Source organism: Phyllobates terribilis, unplaced genomic scaffold (assembly GCF_046119375.1).
Source record: "Phyllobates terribilis strain yellow unplaced genomic scaffold, ASM4611937v1 Scaffold_2__4_contigs__length_985480577, whole genome shotgun sequence".
NCBI lineage: Eukaryota > Metazoa > Chordata > Amphibia > Anura > Dendrobatidae > Phyllobates > Phyllobates terribilis.
In genome coordinates, this window is record NW_027362762.1 from 83913173 (window position 1) to 83933419 (window position 20247).

The window sequence follows — 20247 nt, forward strand, 5'->3', positions numbered from 1 at the left end:
AGTTCTCCTCTTCCCGTCCGAGGGACCGCAGCCGGCTCTACAAGCAGGAAGGTAGGCCGCAGTTAACTAGGGGGGCGCAGCGATGGCGGATGATCAGCAGAACGCCGCGGCCCTCGACAACGCCCCCGCAGGAGTATCTTCGTCCGGTGCTGCTCGGGCAGGAGCAGTCGCCACACAAGCAGGAGCTGTGGCACGGATCATGCCCATGGCTCTGCCGTATGCCCTAGATGTTCAGAGGGTGACGGAACTTCTGCAGGAGGACACCCTGACTGAACGGGAGGATGACCAGGATGGGTCTCCTAGCTCCCATTCCCAGGCGCATCCCAGGAGGGGGCGCCCTTGAGCTACGAGTTCCCCGGTAGCTCTCATGTTTAAGTATATAAGTTCCTGAACTACTAGGAGGTCGGGAACTGTGAACGACCCGCCTTGTACATAGTTTGCACCTCCTGAGGTGCCCCCTGGTGGTTTTCACAAGACTACCACCACTAAAACCTGCTTGGCGTGGCCAAACCAGTGGTCCTACACCAGTCCTGCAGCCTGCCCAGAGCCTTCGTTGGGGGTTTGGAGCAGGTCCCCCACAAGCCAGCTTACCCGGATGAGAGGGACACACCCGAGGAGGGATCTCATCAAAACTGGTCGTTGCAGAAAGTAAAGTTGTGTTGCTGCTAATGTGCGTGTGCTCAATTGTTATAAAAGTATTTTATATATATTAAAAAGAAAGAAAATATTTTCGCTACAGTAAAGCATAAATAATGTTCATTAAATCTGTTATTGCAACGTTCAAGCCAAGTGCCTCCCATAAAGGGAAGAAAAATAGTTATGTTCATAAAATTGTTATTGATATCATTGTAACCTGTTTTAAAAAATTTGTTTCAGTCCGGGAGTACTGACTAGTACTAGGGGGGAATGTGACGCCCTGCGGCTGCAGGCTGTCACAGAACTCCTTGGTGTTGCACATACGGATTCTCCCCAGTGGCCTCAATACATGCAGACACCTCCACCCAAGTCCACTAGATGGAGCCCTGTCAGGTATATATATACTGGGGGGTGGAGTCAGGAGGTCAGTCAGTGGGAAGCAGTGCGTGTGACACGATGCTGCAGCACCAGACAAGCTGAAGTCTGTGTGGCTGAAAGCCAGGCTAGGCACAAGCTGCGGGCTAGTCTGGCCAGTGAGAGCCTAGAGTGGGCCAGAAGACAAGGAGAGGAGAAGAGCCATCAGGGACAGAGGAACCACAGAGAGTTCGTCCCCTGATGCAAGCCGGGCACCGGGCCCGAGCCTATTGGGACCTCCATGGCCAGTAGGGAATCCGGCATACTGAGGAGGATTTCATATCCCTCGGTCCACCCGTGAATACCGCACATTTAGAGGACTAGGTACCACGAAGGCCCCAGAGTCCAGGGATAGTGGTAACCAGGGGAAAGCCCTCGCCGCCAAGCATACGGGTGAGAGAAACATCAAGGAAGCTAGACCCTGTTCCAGGCAGGTCAGAAGCTCCAGGGAGAGAGACAGGAGGACACAGGCAAGGAGGCCTTACACCCGCTCACTGGGGAGCAAGTCCAGAAGTGCACACCACCTGCAAGTACCCCGGACCGTACCTGACTACCATCACCAGTAAAAGTACTGAAGCGAACCCCTGTGTGCGTGTATGTTCTTCCTCTGACCCGGCTGGGTCCCCTCTCTCCTGCATCCCTTCACACCATCCCTGCCCCAGGGGCCTGCTTCACCTGTGGGGAGCAGAAACACCTCAGCTGCCATCCCAACACCCCCGGAGGTCTGAAGCAGCGCTGGTAATCATTACCAGGTACCACAGGTGGCGTCACAAACTGTTTATTTATTTTATCCAAGTTCCAATCCCCTTTTCCAAGAGTGACCCCAGGGTACGGGCCCGGGAGCCGACCACCACGACATCCCCAAACCAGGTAAAGGCCCGGGTACCGAGTCGTCCCCATCCCCTGGGCGCGTCAATTTCACTGAACGTTACACGTTAGACTCATCCACTACAGATACGGTCCCAGATCCTTGTGAATGCTTCTCAAAGTATGAAATTGCACAACAGGAAACTGTTCACACCCTCCATTAGCACTCGGGCACAGGCAGGGACATGTCTCCCTGAAAGCTTAGCTCTGAATGCTGGCTAGGCACAGCCAGATAAACAAAGGGAGCAAACCGCGTGTCTCTGCTTTGTGCACACAATGTGATGCTTTCATGCCACATTCCAATCCTTAATGCAAACACCGACTGAAAAGCATTCATTAGTCTAAAAAAAAAGTGTGCAGATAGAAAACCTGCATCCTAAAAACAGACTGCATATTCTGCATATGCTGAAATAGTTTAATTGTGCACTATTATTCATGGGAGCCCTCTAGACGTTTATTTTTTGTATTGTCATTGTGGCATTTTTTCATTTCTATAGTATGGCAGCATTATTTATGTGCATTGTATAGTGGCATTAGTTATGTGCACAGTATGGCAGGAAATTTTCCATATACTGTATGATGACAAAGTTTATCAACTTTATAATGCGGACACTAGTTGTGTGAAGCAATAAGGATATGCAATGACTAAAGACTGAAACGCGTTTGCTACCATAATGCTATACTGGTTGGTTGGGAGCTATGCTGATGTTTTAAACCTTTTTTTTAATACATTTCAAGCTTTTAGTATATCCTGACGCTTGAACCATTTTTTTTTCTTCTACTGGTTGTGTGAAGTATATATGCATCTATGAATCCTGTAAGGCAGCTACTGGATATATAGTTGATGGGAGGTATGTGTCACAGAGATGGCTGTCATCTGTGAGGTAGTCATGGAGTGTTTCTCTAGTGCACATAGCTCTACTAAGAGGATTGTTTGGTGCATCCGGGACCAGGTTGCGGGCAGCCATAAGAGATGGGCGGCTCTGGCTGCCCACATACCTCATTTCTGGGTGTGGTTAAGAGTTTAAAATGGAGTCCTTTGTTTGACACATGATCTGTGTATGGAGGGAGAATGCCTCCCGTGTGTTGTTGTCTCCAGTCTGAGCCAAAACGCTATCCAGCCTGTGTGCCCACAGGACGGGCTAACTAGAGACTTTGCCTAAAGGACCATTTACTTTGTTTTCCCTGTCCTTTAAAGGCTGTTTGTTTTCCTTTTTACTTATGAACGGTTTATGAAGGAATAAACCAACATGGACACTTAATTGAAAAACGTTTCCTGTTTGCCTCCTGACGCACCCAAGTGAGTAGAAACCCTACAATCTGTATATATCAATACATCAGAAATAGCCTTTAAAGGGGTTATCTCAGCTAATTATCTCATCCTACTCTGGGACAACTATTTTTGCAGGGTAAAACAGTAGCCACACAGGCATTTCTACCTGCAGGAGATATATAGTACGGCATGGCGGCCATTCAGATGAGTGCTCATCTTTGTAATACAAGGACAGTTCAAGGCTAGGAGCCATTTTTACAGAGCAGAGCTCCATTTTGGGACCAAGTAGGGATTGGCCGCTATGATGATTTTATGTCCTAAGAGTCAGTATTCACATGAATGTCGCACTAGTTTAAAGGTGTTTTTACCAACCTAATGTAGCAATGGCATAGGACTCGAATTTGCCATCAGTATTTGGTTACTGAGGTTAGAACCAAAGGTCACCAAAGGTCCTTTTGGCCGATAACCATATTTAAAAATCTGTGATAGTTGAGGGCCCTGATGAAGATTTTGCATTGGGACCCACCAGCTTGAATTTTCACCACTGAGTGGGAAAACCCTTTAAAGGTCTACTTTGTTTTGACTTGATGTCAAGATTTGGACACTCTTGGATATAAGATTTTCTAGGTAATGAAATACCAGACTCTAGTCTTTGCTGTCCCACAAATTATTTTAAGATGTATTTTGGCATGAAGCTACATTTCCACAGAGCCAGGATTTGCATTACGGAGACTGGAATGCTTTATGGAAAACGTTACACAGAGCCATGCGTTCCACTCTCGCTGTTCATCTGAACCAGCACTGAAAGCTTACTGCGTTAACATGTCTCTGCCTGAGTCAAGGTGCTAATTGAGGGCATCCACCATTACCTCTTGTGTAATGCAAGACTGTCAGAAGTGTACGGGTGAATAAGGTGACATCGGAAACATCTGGAAAACAGGATTAGCGAAAGTTTACAACACTTTAATTTCAAACAGCCTCCCCACCTCATCAAGGCGTGACCTTGGGTGTTAGGTTTATCTTTGTCTTCTGCACAGATATGTTGGGTGACTGCCATCCTAGTCCATTTAGAGACCACCCACCCGCTATCTGGCCTTCAACTTTCCATGAGCCTTGAGTTGGGTTGTATGGATTTTGGCACATGGTCTTCACCAACCTAAACTGGTCCACCTTTAACCAAAGGCCACTCAAAAGCATCACAATCCTTCCCTATGGTTCATACACCCTTGTCTAATCTCTCTTAGCTGAGACCCTCATGGCTTGAGCTTCTTTGTGCGTCTTCTCCATAATATTGATATCTGGTCCAAATCTTGGCCTTCTAGAGTTGGATTCAGGTTTGTCATTTCTGCTTTCCATTTGTCATCTCTCATGCTCTTTGGACTCTTGAGTTTGTACTACAGGTATAAGAGGAAAAGTCTTCAAACTGATGTCCAGCCATGACTACAGTTTTCTTGTCGTTTAGTCTTTTGCAGTTGTAATCAATCAAAAATGACTGTGAAACGCCATCCGGTGCTTCCCTTGCTGCAAAGACTGAACATCTTTGCAAGAGTTGAGGTTCGGTAGACTCTACATTAATAACATAATTCTAAACTAGAACCCAAACAATTTACCTTCGCTTTGATTTGGCAAAGCTAATGAGGCACTTTAGTCTTTAAGTATTGGGTGAGAAGATTATAAGGTCCATATAAGTGAATTTTCAGTGTAAAGTGATCTATCTTATAGAATTAACAGTCGAGAATGTATTCTTCCAAATAAGCCTCTGTAAACACTTCGAAAATCCATATTCAAGCACCCTATTTGGGAATTCAGAGTTAATAGAAGGGGGTCCTCTGTTTGGGATCCTTGATCTCTTGGCCAAGGTAAGATCAATTACAAAAACACCTCCCGCCCTGGAGGACCTGTCCTGTCCTGCATTACACAGATAACCCACTGATGTGAATGTGTAACGCTTCATTTTTCCTAAGGTGGTGCTGCAGATAAATTAGACTTTTACTGACTGTTTTCCCCACAGATTTCAGCAGATCAGCATGACGGCCCATGGTAATCTGCTTCTTGCAAGTAAGAATTGTCCAAAGAGCAGAACCTTGTTTTAGTGCAGGGCCTGAAGCACTTCTGTACATTTTCCTAAGCGCCAATGGACTTGGGTGATAATTATTTGCAGCATTTTGGAGTCCTTTTGTTGAGAAGATTTAAAAATAGTTATAGAAAATATAGAGATAACAGTCATACAGGTGCCCTGATGACTGGCATAGCCTAAAACATCTGATACTGAAGGTACAAATTATCATGCATATAACAAAAGACTGACCGTCCCTTCCAGACAGAATACTGGTCTGAACAGGTGCATACTAAGAGTAGCCATCTCCATACATAACAAATAAAGTTGTACTCTGTAACGCTATAGCATGTAAATATGAAGCATATGAAATTTGAATTACTGCTTTAGAAAATAGGAAAAAACAAATATACTTAGCACATAATTTGGCCAATTCATGCATGCCCAGTAGCCACAGGATAATTTAATATATTTCATGTTTACATGATATAGTACTACAGAGTGCAACTGTATTTGTTAGTTATGTATGGAGATGGCTACTCTTAGCTCGCACCTGTTCAGACCAGTATGTGAAATGCAGAAGTAGTGCTGTTGCTTCAAAAGCATCCAACAACTATTAGAAGTAACACAAGCACATGAGACAGGAAGTGTTGTGCTCCAGAAGCATCCAGCAACTAGAGGGGTTAACACAGTCACAGGAGGCAGGCAGTGTTTTAGCAGAGCCCCTGGGGGATTGTGGGGAAGTTGTTGACTGTCTGTCTGGAGCCGAAGAGAAAGGTGGTGTGTGATCTGTATCTCACAGAAAGCAAGGGAACAGAATTCAGGTGAGGAGGGAAGCTAAACACAGGTCAGATAGACTCCCTGAGCTAACAGTGTGGAGTATTATCGGGCAGAAAGATAAGGACTGGAAGGAATCATGTCATAGGGATCATCTCCCTCATCAAACCCTCCCCTCCTCTATCTCCATGTAGGATAAAGAATGCTGTTTACTACTGAGTCATTGTGAAGGAAAAGCCTGTGGTTGGGTATGCATAGAAGTGTGCTGCTAAGAGATCTAATCTGTGCTGAATTATGCTACTGAACAGACTGACGTTACTGTGTCTGCTTTAATAGACTGTACTGTAATGAAGAGTGTTGCTGTAATATCCCTGAATTGCACTGGTCGTGCTTCATATTAAATTCCACTGTTAAACTGTTCAAAAAGACTCTTATCAGATGTGTCTGGTCAGCAATTGAATCTATTGTGTGCCTGAGAGAAGCTGCAGGCTATGGTCGCCCTGAGTAACGGTTCCCCCAGGATTCCAATGAATTCATGAAACTCGTCTCGCCCTATCTAAACCTAGCGGCGTCTGTGTAACAAGTATTCTGATTGAAAGTGACGGTCAGTCTTTTGATATTTGTATACAGAGGCTCTCTGACTGAGCACTCCACCCATCAGCCCATGGTGGTTTTAATTACATCAGGATCCTACCTACCCATATAAATGTAGGCTTTGGTCTAAGATAGGTTCCCAGCAAAAGAAGATCACCTTGTTGTTGGCTGCTAGGCATGCATAAATTGGCCAAATTATGTGCTAAGTATCTTCGTTTTTCCTATTTTCTAGAGTAGTAATGCAATTCAAATTTCCTATATTACATGTTTGCATACTATAACGTTATAGAGTGCTGCTTTATTTGTTAGTCATGTCATCATACATGGCATCCTATTTTTAGGATAGTTTCCCAGGAAAAGAAGATCGCCTTGTCGTTGGCTATTGGGCATGAATAAATTGGACAAATTATGTGCTAAGTATCTTCATTTTTCCTATTTTCTAAAGCAGTAATGCAATTCAAATTTAATACATTTCATGTTTACATACTATAACGTTATAGAGTGCTACTTTATTTGTTAGTCATGTTATCATACATGTCGTCCTATTTTTCACCTAAGCCATTGGGATTGGCATTTTTGGGGTGGTATATGCAGCATAGAAAAGGTTAACCTTCAGGAATGTGTACAGAGAACTGGGTATAACAAGTGAGTAAGTCATTATTTACACCTGATTAATGAGTTTCCTTTTGACCCAGATGTACATTACAACTTCATCTTAACCTTTGCCTTGAGCAGTAAAACAATCATCATCCTTAAGACCACGGAGGTCAATTACTTGCTTGTAATTGTAATGACTTATTCGCCACATTTGGGAATCAGAGGTATATAGTTACTCCAGTGCCAAATCCTAGAACCTGAAACTTTTGGAAACTCTCTTTGATGGTGGTCTTAGTTATATAGACAGGCTGAAATGAAGCAAGAAAGACATAGTTCAAGGTCAATGCCAAAATTCACATGGAGCGCGGAGGTAGTGGTCACACGCACACCCTGGCAACTTTTTGAGATTTTTATTCAGGAGCCTTAAGATTTTTGGTGGAAATTTTTAGCTGAAGCCATGCCAAACCTTAGGTCATGCCCTTCTGCATCCATTCCCTGCCTCTCCACACCCAGTTCCTTGCTTCCCTCAATGAAGAAACCTTGCAGAATTTCTCATTTCTACGAATTTGCGGCCAAATCTGGAAGATTTTCCAACTCTTCCAACTCTTTGGACTTTTCAGGAGAGCGGTCAAGAATGATGCCAATATTATAAATAACACAGAAATTTATTAACAGGATTTTTTTGTTCTTAAATGTAACATTGTGTAGCCAGAAATTTCAAGTGGTGACACTGAGTAGATGCATTTATCAAAAAGGGTCAAAAAGAAATGTAGGTGAAGAGGTGCGGAAATTCGGAGTTCAGTCCTTATCACTGTATTAAAAATATAAAACAAAAGTACTTCACCAAATAAGTGATAATTAATGGAAGAATCTAACCCGATTTGGATCACCATTGTAGCCCATTCCCAATTCTTCATTTCACAGTACCGGCTAAAATAAGTAGTGCTACTCGCACGGCAATTTACACAAATTACAATAAAATAACACATTAAAATCCATAGTAAATCATTCCTATGTGGAATCTCTTCTCACAGAAGCTGCAATTACTATAAAACATTGTGAAATATGGGCCACATTTACCAAGCCATAAAAAATAACCTTTACCAACCGCATGGGAGTGAGCGTGTTTTATAGAGTGTGACTACTGCCGTAAAATATTTATAGTTTTTAAATTATCTAATATTTCAGTGTAATGCCTGATGCAAGGTAAGGACCTAATAAAAGATAATGCAACCTGATCAATAGGGAGGCAGCACACAATGCGGGAATGGGAAAAGTGAATTATTCAATAGAAAAATATTTCTTATATCCAAGTCATCTATCCATCCAATATCTATCTATCTATCTATCTATCTATCTATCTATCTATCTATCTATCTATCTATCTATCTATCTATCTATCTATCTAGCTATTATCTATGTTATTCAAGTAACTCACTCATACACGGGTAACGGAAATAATAATGCCTACAACAATGGGCAGCTGCACCCACACCCTACTGGTCCCACCTCGGACCTGACTCCCTAAAAGGCCATTGAGGGGCTTTCTCGCACCTCCCGAGCAACCAGAGGGGAGGCCGCTGTGCCCAGCTAACCAGCAGAGGGAAAGTGTGCAGAGGGATACAAGGACCCAGGTTGAGGAAATTTAAATCATTTGCATGAAGGGGAAATAAGGAGAACTAAGGAGAATAATAAATGAAACAAGAATAATCTACCACCAACCTAACTGAGGAGAAAGGAAAGGTGCTGGTAAGGCAGACCTACAAACACACAGTAGAAATACAAAAGGTGTTTGCTTAGCAGAGAAAACCATTTCACTGAAAAGCTAGAACTCCTGAGCACTAATGCACTTACAAGTATAGCCAGCAAGGGAGTGTAGTGAAGGGAGAATATATATAGCCTAACCAAGAATGTGATAGGGCAACCAAAACATGACAATGGGAAACACCTGAAGAGTAGCAAACCCAGAAAGGAAAAATAAAGGCAATAGAAACCATCAGCATAAGGACAAGGAAGAAAAGGGCAATAGCTCAGTAAACAGGATAACAGCAGAGCAAGAGGTCGCCAGATGGAATCCCCAAAATGAGTCATGACTATCTATTTAACTAAACACCACTAAATGAATCATTTATTTATCACCCTGTAATCATGTAATTCAGTGTCCAAAATATATGCGGCTAGAAATGCTTAAATAATATTACCAAGTAATGTTCATCTAATATATAACACAATGGAGTACCATATAATCCCCCCATATAGTGCCCAAATAATTGTTTTATACAGTACTGACAATATTAGTGCTAGAAGGTGCACAAACAATATTGCCATTTAATGTCCAAATAATTGCACCATCCATTGCAATGTAATACTGGGTGCAAACATCACACAGATCCCAGACATATCACAAGAGACCTAGAGCAGTGAAGGGGTTAATAGAGACATACCTGTTTTCAAAAGCATGAAAAGAAGTAATAGGTAAATATCCAATCCTCCGAGTGGTGTAGTGGTTATGTTTACACTCCTCGTGGTATAGGGCAAAGAAATAGTTAAATCACCTAATATTCTACTAGGGTCCAAAGAAAGTGATCAGTATTTAAATTTTCAGTTCTCTTGGACAAGTGACCAAGTTACTGGTTTAACTTTTGGTTATCTGGGGCAGTAAGAATATTTTACCTCTCCATTATCAGGTGACAGCTTGGAGTTACATCCTTGAGGAGTCCCTAAGATGTGGGCTTTGGTCAATTGCAGAGTTTGCCACCCACCAATGCCCACTCTCTAAAAGGGTTTGTAATGTGACACAGCTAAACTCAACTGTGCTGCCCCTCTCCCCAAAGAAACCTTATCTGAAAAGTATATGGCTGGATTCACATAGCGCTTACCACTACGTTCAGTGGCTTATGTCCAAACCCCAGCAAAATGGCATTCAGTTTGTATGTGCTGATGGGTCCATTGTCTATAATGATGTAGTCACAGTGCGCTCTGTCGTGTATGCATGTATCTTTGGCTAAAAATCATTTTTGCAACTGTTTTAACTAAATAGTTTGCACCATTTGCCTTCTATATTCTCTGTGTTACACTGTCTATTGTCTGTTGCAGAATGAGCTAACTGAGAATCCTTCAGTGAGCCTATTCTGACGGTCTGATGGAAGAGTTTGTAAGTGTTTTAACTTGTCTTTTTCTGACCTGTTTTCTAAAGATGTGTAACCACAGACCACATCAAAGTTGAACGTGCCATATTGTGAAACCCAATTGCAAAAATAATTTTTAGCCCCAAATACAGGAATTCCGTAATAAATATATATATAGTCACTCTGATCACAGAATGTTTTTAATGCCCTGTTATGTTGTGTATATGGGAAAGCTGTTCTGATTTACGGATTTGTCAGACCAGTTTTTCTATAACTGCTCTACTTATGAGTTACTAAACATAAGAAAGAATTCTGTCCTTCAGGCTTAAAGTTTTGCAACCAGGTTATTCAGGTAAGAGAAAGGCGGTGTAATCTGTGTGATTGTTCCACCTCCAAACAGGGTGGTCTTCTGCTGGGCCATTGATTTGCGGTCCTACCACTTTAAAGGGTCACTGTTGTTTCTACAAACTTTGCATAAATGAATAGCACAAGTGAATATAAGAAACTCTGTTGTGGGTCCTTGTGCTCAATGCGAGTTTCATCCAGCTTCAACCCCTGACGAAACACTGGGGCACAGGGACACACGCTAGCACATGCAGAGGATTTATGGTCCTTGCACTTAAACCATTATTTGGGTTTTCCTTGAGTCGTGTTTTAAGTCCCTTTTATTGAGTAACATAGTGGTTTACATGTTTTAAATTGGCTCAAATAAAGTTAATGTGAATAAGAGATGTGTAGTAGTGATGATCGAGTATGTTTCATTAACCCTTTCCGGCGAGCACGCTCGGGTGCTCGCTGAGTATTTCGGCGTGCTCAGGATTTCTTTTATTGTCGCCGCAGCTGCAAGTGTCACTGCTGTTGGACAGATGTGACACATGCAGAGATTGACTGACGGACAGTCAATCTCTGCATGTGTCACAGCTGTTTAACAGCCGTGACACTTGCACCTGCGGCGACAATAAAAGAAATCCCGATCATGCCGAAATACTCTTCGAGCACCCCAGCGTGCTCGCTGGAAAGGGTTAATGAAACATACCCTATAATCATTAATGTGTAGCACTTCATTCTTTATTTTGCTGATCTATGATAGGGAGGTGTCAGGACACATAGAGCATCGCAGCTATGATAGTAAGGTGTCAGTACACGCAGACCGTCACAGCTATGATAGCAAGGTGTCAGGATACACAGAGCATCACAGCTATGATAGCAAGGTGTCAAGACACACAAGAGTATCACAGTCATGATAGTAAGGTGTCAGGACACACAGAGCATCGCAGCTACGATAGCAAGGTGTCAGAATACACAGAGTATCGCAGCCATGATAGTAAGGTGTCAGGACACACAGAACATCGCAGCTATGATAGCAAGGTGTCAGGACACACAGAGTATCACAGCCATGATAGTAAGGTGTCAGGACACACAGAGCATCGCAGCTATGATAGCAAGGTGTCAGGATACACAGAGTATCGCAGCTACGATAGCAAGGTGTCAGGGTACACAGAGCATTGCAGTTATAATAGCAAGGTATCAGGACACAGAATATTGCAGCTACGATAGAAAGATGTCAGGACACACAGAGCATCACAGCTATGATAGCGAGGTGTCAAGAGACAACAGAATGGCAGCTATGATAGTAAGGTGTCAGGACACAGAGCATCACAGCTATGATAGCAAAGTGTCAAGAGACACAGAGCATTGCAGCTATGATAGCAAGGTGTCTGGACACACAGAGTATTGCAGCTATGATAGTAAGGTGTCAGGATTCACAGAGCATTGCAGCTATGATAGTAAGGTGTCAGGATACACAGAGCATCGCAGCTATGATAGCAACGTGTCAAGAGACACAGAGCATTGCAGCTATGATAGCAAGGTGTCAAGATATACAGAGCATCAAAGCTATGATTGTAAGATTTCAGGATACACGTTGCATCGCAGGTATGATAGTAAGGTGTCAGGACACACAGAGCATCGCAGCTATGATAGTAAGGTGTCAGGACACACAGAGCATCAAAGCTGTGATAGCAAGGTGTCATGACACAGAGAATCGCAACTATGATAGCAAGGTGTTCTGACACACTGAGCATCACAGCTTTGATAGTAAGGTGTCAAGACACACAGAGTATGGCAGCTATAATAGCAAGGTGTCAAGAGACAGAGAGTATCGCAGCTATGATAGCAAGGTGTCAGGACACACAAAGCATCGCTGCTATCATAGCAAAGTGTCAGGACACAGAGAATCACAACTATGATAGCAAAGTGTCAGGACACACAGCATCGCAGCTATGATAGCAAAGTGTCAGGACACACAGAGCATCACAGCTATAATAGCAAAGTGTCAGGACACACAGCATCGCAGCTATGATAGAAAGGTGTCAGGACACACAGAGCATCAAAGCTGTGATAGCAAGGTGTCATAACACAGAGAATCTCAGCTATGATAGAAAGGTGTCAGGACACAAAGAGCATCACAGCTATGATAGCTAGGTGTCAGGACACACAGAGCATCACAGTTATGATAGTAAGGTGTCATGACACATGGAGCATTGCAGCTATGATAGCAAGGTGTCCGGACACACAGAGCAATGCAGCTATGATACCAAGGTGTCAGGACACACAGAGCATCGCAGCTATGATAGTAAGGTGTCAGGACACACATCATTGCTACTTGATAAGTATGGGGCTTTGCAGCTATTATCTTTAATCTTATGGCTATGGGTAAATTTAAATTCATATAAATGCAATGAAGGTTACATTAATGAGGCTTGTTTTACCTCACTAATACTAATACATTGATATGGGCTGAGCATTACATCAGCCTGTAAAGTTTTCAGTTTGTGCATAGAATAAGCAGAAATCAATATACTCTGCAGCCATAGACACGGGTATTGAGCAGTCACCCCCTGGAGTAAAATTCATGTCAAATTAAAGTTTCTTTTACCTTTTTAGTTGCGTCGTCTGGAAAAACGTGGATGCCGAGCAGAAGGCTGGTGTAGTGTGCAGGGCTGTCTGAGCGCAGTATGAATGATCTCTCTCTCTTTGGGAAATATGCAGCCATTGCCCGGACTTGCTTAGTTTTCACTACGTATGGTCTGGAAACCGCTGATTGCTCTAAATTTCAAAAGATGCGACCGTGTTGTGACATGCTAAAAGCTACCCGGCTGCCAGACATACCCCAGCCTCTCCGGTGCCAGGTTTTACAGTCCTATGCACAGTGATGCAGTATATCAATGTTGTAAAGAATTATTTTATGCACACATTATATACACACTATACAGACATGAGCATTGGCACAGCGTCTTAATCATTGAATTTATCCAGCCCCATTTCCCCGGTGTATAACATCTGGCCTCATTGTCCTCAGTGTATAACATCCGGCCCCTTTGCCCCAGTTTATAATTTAACATCTGGCCTCTTTGCCCCCAGTTTATACCATCCATCCTGTTGCCCTCCGTGTATAACATCTGGCCCTGTTGGACCCGGTGTATAACATTGGGTCCTATTGCCCCCAGTGTATAACATCTGGCCCCATGGCCTCTAATGTTTAACATCCGGCCCCATTGCCCCCAGCGTATAACATCCGGCCCTTCGCTCCCAGTGAATAACATCCGGCCCTGATGCCCCCTAGTGTATAACATCCGGCCCCGTTAAATAACATCCGGTCCCATTGTCACTAGAGTATAACATACGGCCCCGGTGCCCCCAGTGTATAACATCCGGCGTCATTGCCCCCAGTGTATAGCATCCAGCCCCTCGCCCTCATTGTATAAGATCTGGCCCCTCGCCCCTAGTGTATAACATGTGGCCTCATTGCCCCCAGTGTATAACATTCAGCCCGGTTGCTCCCAATGAATAATATCCGGCCCCATTGTCCCCAGTGTATAAGGTCCAGCCCCATTGCCCTCAGAGTATAATATTCAGCATCTTGCCCCCAGTGTATAACCCTTAGTGTATAACACTTGGCCTCATTGCCCCCAGAGTATAAAATCCAGCCCCTCGCCCACAGTGTATAAGATCCGGCCCCGTTGCCCCCAGTGTGTAACGTCCAGTCCAATTGCCCCCAGAGTATAACATCATACTGGGGCAGTCACTGCTTCAACTACTGGGGCAGTCACTGCTTCAACTACTGTGGCAGTCACTGCTGTAACTACTGGGACAGTCACGGCTGTAACTACTGGGGCAGTCACTGCTGTAACTACTGGGACAGTCACGGCTGTAACTCCTGAGGCAGTCACGGCTGTAACTACTGAGGCAGTCACTGCTGTAACTTCTGGGGCAGTCACTGCTGTAACTAGTGGGGCAGTCACTGCTGTAACTACTGGGGCAGTCACTGCTGTAACTACTGGGGCAGTCACTGCTGTAAGTACTGAGGCAGTCACTGCTGTAACTACTGGGGCAGTCACTGCTGTAAACTACTGGGGCAGTCACTGCTGTAACTACTGGGGCAGTCACTGCTGTAACTACTGGGGCAGTCACTGCTGTAACTACTGGTGCCGTCACTGCTGTAACTACTGGGACAGTCACTGCTGTAACTAATGAGACAGTCACTGCTGTAACTACTGGGACAGTCACTGCTGTAACCACTGGGACAGTCACTGCTGTAACTACTGGGACAGTCACTGCTGTAACTACTGGGACAGTCACTGCTGTAACTACTGGGGCAGTCACTGCTGTAACTACTGGGGCAGTCACTACTGTAACTACTGGGGAAGTCACTGCTGTAACTACTGGGACAGTCACTGCTGTAGAAGATTAGACCCCTAAAATATAACTTTTATTCGAATATGCTAAAAAGGACTCAGTAGTCACCATAACAACAAACACAAAAACAAGACAAAATGCCAGGGAACAGGGATAAGTCACACATCAGTCAGGAAGGATTACGGGCTCTATCTGTCCCTATTTTGTCCCTAAATTCTCTCCCTTCCTGACAGCGGAGGTTGGCACCCTAATTTTTGCTCCGTGGCGCCCCCGCTCAACGTCGGTGTCCCTAATATCCCTGGTAAATCTCTATCTTTATATTTAAAAAAACACAATCGTGAATAAAAGATAGAGAAAAGTGAATGTACAGATTAAGAAGCCGACAATTCATCATAGATATGCATTTAAGGAGACCCAAGTCTATATATTGCGACAATAATAATAGCCCTGGGAATTTTTTAGAAGGTAAAATTTGTCTCAAGATAGCTGGTTTATTACATTCATACACAAACCAGCATATACTAAATAACCAAAGCTAATAAAGCAGGTTCTGTTATATATGAGACTAATCCCCATCCTGACTGATGTGTGACTTATCCCTGTTCCCTGGCATTTTGTCTTGTTTTTGTGTTTGTTGTTATGGTGACTACTGAGTCCTTTTTAGCATATTCGAATAAAAGTTATATTTTAGGGGTCTAATCTTCTGTTGGTTGTCTAGTTTTGCAATTGGGCCCCGCTTATACATTCCTTGTTCAGGTGTTTAAACAGTCACTGCTGTAACTACTGGGGCAGTCACTGCTGTAATGTGGCGCCCTGCTGCGCAATAGTGCCACAGATCCTAGAGGGGTGCATTAAAGGATTTCTCCACAAGAGGCCCTCACAGCATACACACACCTTCACCCTACCTCAGACCACCAGAAGGAGCCCGGATAGGGATATAAATACGGAGGGTGGAGCTAGGCAGTGGAGTCTAGCAGTTCCTGCAGAGTGAGACACAGAAACAGGTCAGTCTGCAGTGGAGCTCAGTCTAGTTTCAGTTTGCAGCCTAGAGAACACAGCTAAAGGTTCAGCAGCGGAGCACGAGGCTCCTGCTAGTCTAGACTCAAGCAGCTCAGGTTAGTGAGCCAGGAGCGTTGCCGACGCTCAGAGAGCGGCAGAAGAGGCAGCCAGCTAACTGCCAGTGTGTATAGCCTAGTGAGGGCCGGAGAAGGCCGAAGGCTAGAGGAGTGAATAGCATTGGGGGCAGAGGAGCTTTACCAGCTCACCCCAGAAAGCATCTACCGGACACCGGGTCGGCGTCTACAGGGCTGTATACCCCCCTGTAGAGACAACCAGTGACCCCTGGAAGACTTCAAGTCCCAGGATCACCCAAGAGCTGATACGTAACAGAGCCAGGAGTCACGCAGGCCCTGCAAGCTGGGAGAGTGCTATCCAAAAGAAGGCCCTACCACAAGGTCAGCCGGTGCAGGACAGAAACCAAGTTAGGCCTAGCTCCAGGCAGGTCAGAAACTTACTACAGAGAGGCAAGAAACAGGAGGCCGTACACCCGCTCACTGGGGAGAATCCGGACGTGCACCCCTCACCCTACAGTGCTCCGGGGTGTCCCTGAACTAATTCCAGTAAAGGTACAGAAGTGACTTTCTTGTGTGCTCCCATTCTTGCTCTGACCCGGCTGGGTCCCCTCTGTCCTGCATCCCCCCTCCTACGCTGCCCTGAGGCCCTGCTCCACCTGTGGGGAGTGATACCATCTAAGCTGCCTCAACACCGGCCTCAGCGGACTGCAACAGAGCTGGTGACCCTCACCAGACACCACAGGTGGCGTCACGAACTTTGACATTTCATTTCCCCTTTTTTTTAAGTGAGACCCCAGGGTACGGGCTCGGGAGCCGACCACTGCGACATTCCCCAAGACCAGGCATCAAGGCTCGGGCGCCGAGTAGTCCCCATCCCCTGGGCGCCACATCTCTCCAACTGGCGTCACGAACAGGATTGCGTGCCTGCAGCAAAAGAAGGAGTTGTGCCTGTTGCCACCGGGTACTGTGCGCCTTAAAAGACTGTAAAACTTACTGTGGTGAAGATTTCCCGCCATTTCAGAGGTTTCCCGCCATTGTCCGCCATTTTTCCTGTTGTTTCCTGGAAAGAAGAAGGGCGTAACCGTGCGAAACCCAGGGCACGCCCTACGCACTGAAGCAGCGTCAGGTCCTGGCAGAGGCCCCAACGCACGCTCTGACGTGGAACGCAAGCGACGCAAGGTCCTACAAAGAGCCCGTCACCTGCGGAGCTGCAGCCTACAGAAAGAAGGTAGGCCCCGATTCGGGGCGCCAAGATGTTGCAGCAACAGCCTGACGCCGCGGCCCAAGCTGACAGCCCGGATGATGCATCCGCGGCCGCCGCCGCGCAGGACGCAATAACTGCTCCATCGCCAGGTCCTGTAGCCCCCATTGTACCATTGACTTTACCGTACATGCCTGGAGCAAAGTGGCTCCCCCAGTACAGCGGCAAACCAGACACCCTGTCTGGATTCAAGCGCAAAATATGCAGCATACTGGACGTATTCTATGACGGGCAAACAAAGCGCTGCAGTAGTAGTGGGACAATTGACTGGTGCTGCGGAGAGAGAAGTAGAGACTTGGTCGGCCGCAGACCAGGAGTCAGTGTCGGCAATTTTCAAAAAGTTACAGACTGCCTTTGAGGACCGCACTGAGGCAGGCCTCCGGATGAGGTTCTACCAATGCTCTCAGAAACCGGAGGACAGCGTTCGGGACTATGCCTGCCGTTTACAAGGGGCCCTGTGAGCTCTAAAACAGGTTAGTCCAACCAGCATAACTGATGAAAGTAAAATGCTAAAAGAACAATTTGTCCGGGGGCTGAGGTCCCAAGCGGAGAGCAGGACGGTGCGTTGGTGGTCCTTGGATCATCCAGATGCTACCTTTGACACCCTTAAGGACATGGCTATAAGGGGACTGCAGCCCCTGGAGACAGCAGATACTGCAATCCAACGTTACCAGGGTGAGGCCACTCCAACGCCTGCAGCACCCACCTTTTCCCCGCTGGCTGCTGAAGCCAAAGTGCAAGCAGCGCCCCCTACTGAGCTGGACTGTCTGCTCTCAGAAGTGCGCTAGCTGACCAAAAACCTGGCCACTGTAATGAGTGTCCTGCAGCTATGGGCGGAGCCAGAGATGGAGGGAAAGATCCTGCTAGCCCACTGCCCTGAGGATGTCCCCTGGATGAGAGGAAGGAGGAGTACGTCGCCGCCCTGGAGGAGGACAACGCCACCCAGTGGAAGGACCAACAACCAGCGCCATCCTCAACGAGAGTTTGTCTGCCACCACTGCCAGAAGGAAGGCCACACAGTGCACAAGTGTCCTTTAAACGAGCAAACCCTGTGTCCGAGGGCCAACACCCAGGAATAGACTCAGCAGGCCCCTCAGACTGGCACAGCAGGTTCGTGGGTGGAAGACCTTTCCTGTCCATAATCCTGGACGGCATTGCGATACCTGCCCTGCTGGACACTGAATCTCAGGTAACAATTATGCCTGATGTCCTTTACAAGAGATACTGGTCCATGGACAGTCTCCAAACCCCGAACGCAGATTTTTCGGTATATGCCTCTAACGGCCTCCCTCTTAACCTAGTCGGGGTTAAGGATGTGACGGTAAAGGTGGGGAGAGTGGAGCTGAAGGACCAGGGACTCATTGTAGCAGAGACTGTCTCTGATGACTCAGGACAGAATATGGTACCGGGCACTAACATTGTTGGTAACTGTTTGGAGGAAGTGGTGTTTTTGCTCCAACAGCTCGCTAACGCCGCCAGACCGGGGCAGAGAAGAGCTATCCAGAAGGAGATCCGAGCCCTGATGTACCAGCAGCAAGTAAAGCTATCCGGTGGTGAGATTGGTAATGTGCGGGTAACAAACCCCATACCCATTGTGATCCCCCCAATGAGTGAAATGCTTATCTGGTGTAGAGCAGCAATAGGTCTTAAAGGACAGAGCTACCAGGCGGTAGTAGAACCCCTTAGCTCAGAGCACAGACCTACACTCTTAACTGCCAGAGGGGTAGTGGATGTATGCAATGGGAGGGTGCCCGTCCGTCTTCTCAACTATGGGGAAGATGAGGTCAGATTGCCACGCTACGCCACTGTTGCCAAGTTACATGCTGTAAATAACAACTCCATTCACACGGCGGAGTCCTTGACCTCCCCAGACCAAGTGGAGGATAATGACCCGGCAACCCAGGTGGAGGATTGGTGTCAACAGCTCCATGTTGGGACAGACACCACTCCTGCCCATAAGAAGCAGGGTGTACACCGGGTGGTTCAGGAATACATACAGGTATTCAGCAAGCACCCACTTGACTTTGGGAGGATTAAGGGGGTACAACATCACATCCCCCACAGGTGATCATCCACTTATCAAAGAACGTTACAGACCTATACCTCCAGCACACTACCAGAAAGCCAAGGAGATGTTGCATGACATGAAGAAGGCAGGGGTAGTAAGGGATAGTTGTAGCCCCTGGGCAGCTCCCCTAGTTTTAGTCAGGAAAAAGGATGGAAGCATGAGAATGTGTGTAGATTACAGACAAGTAAATCGCATTACACATAAAGATGCATACCCTTTACCACGTATAGAGGAATCCCTAGCTGCCTTAAAGTCTGCAAATTACTTTTCCACCCTTGACCTCACTAGTGGGTACTGGCAAGTAGCTGTGGCTGAGGAGGATCGGGAGAAGACGGCCTTCACCACCCAGATGGGACTTTGCGAGTTCAACAGCATGACGTTTGGACTCTGCAACGCCCCTGGAACGTTCCAGAGATTGATGGAGAGCTGTCTGGGACACCGCAACTTCGAGACTGTGTTACTATACCTGGATGACGTGATAGTGTACTCCAAGACGTACGAGGACCACTTGAAGCACCTGGCGGAGGTATTTGAGTCACTGTCCCGGTATGGGATGAAGTTGAAGCCCTCAAAGTGCCACCTGATCAAGAAAAAAGTACAGTACCCGGGGCATATTGTCAGCCCAGAAGGGGTAGCACCAGACCCGGAGAAGGTAACTGCCATCCAGAAGCGGCCGGAGCCGAAGAACCTCAAGGAGGTGCGTCAGTTCCTGGGACTGATAGGATACTACCGGAGGTTTGTAAAAGATTACACCAAGAAAGCAGCGCCTCTGCAAGACCTCCTGGTATGACAGTCCCCCAAAGGC

At 46.0% G+C, this 20247-nt stretch overlaps 1 protein-coding gene across 2 annotated transcripts in view; it reads right to left on the reverse strand.

The window, feature by feature from the left end:
- AMOTL1 (angiomotin like 1) overlaps positions 1-13428 on the reverse strand; it is a 186945-nt gene extending 173517 nt beyond the window's left edge. For both annotated transcript variants that reach the window (XM_073662173.1, XM_073662172.1), the window contains exon 1: positions 13281-13428. In XM_073662173.1, coding sequence (XP_073518274.1) covers positions 13281-13397 — 117 coding nt within the window. In that variant the 5' untranslated portion in view covers positions 13398-13428. The remainder of the gene's footprint in view (positions 1-13280) is intronic.
- Between the last annotated feature and the right edge of the window lie 6819 nt (positions 13429-20247).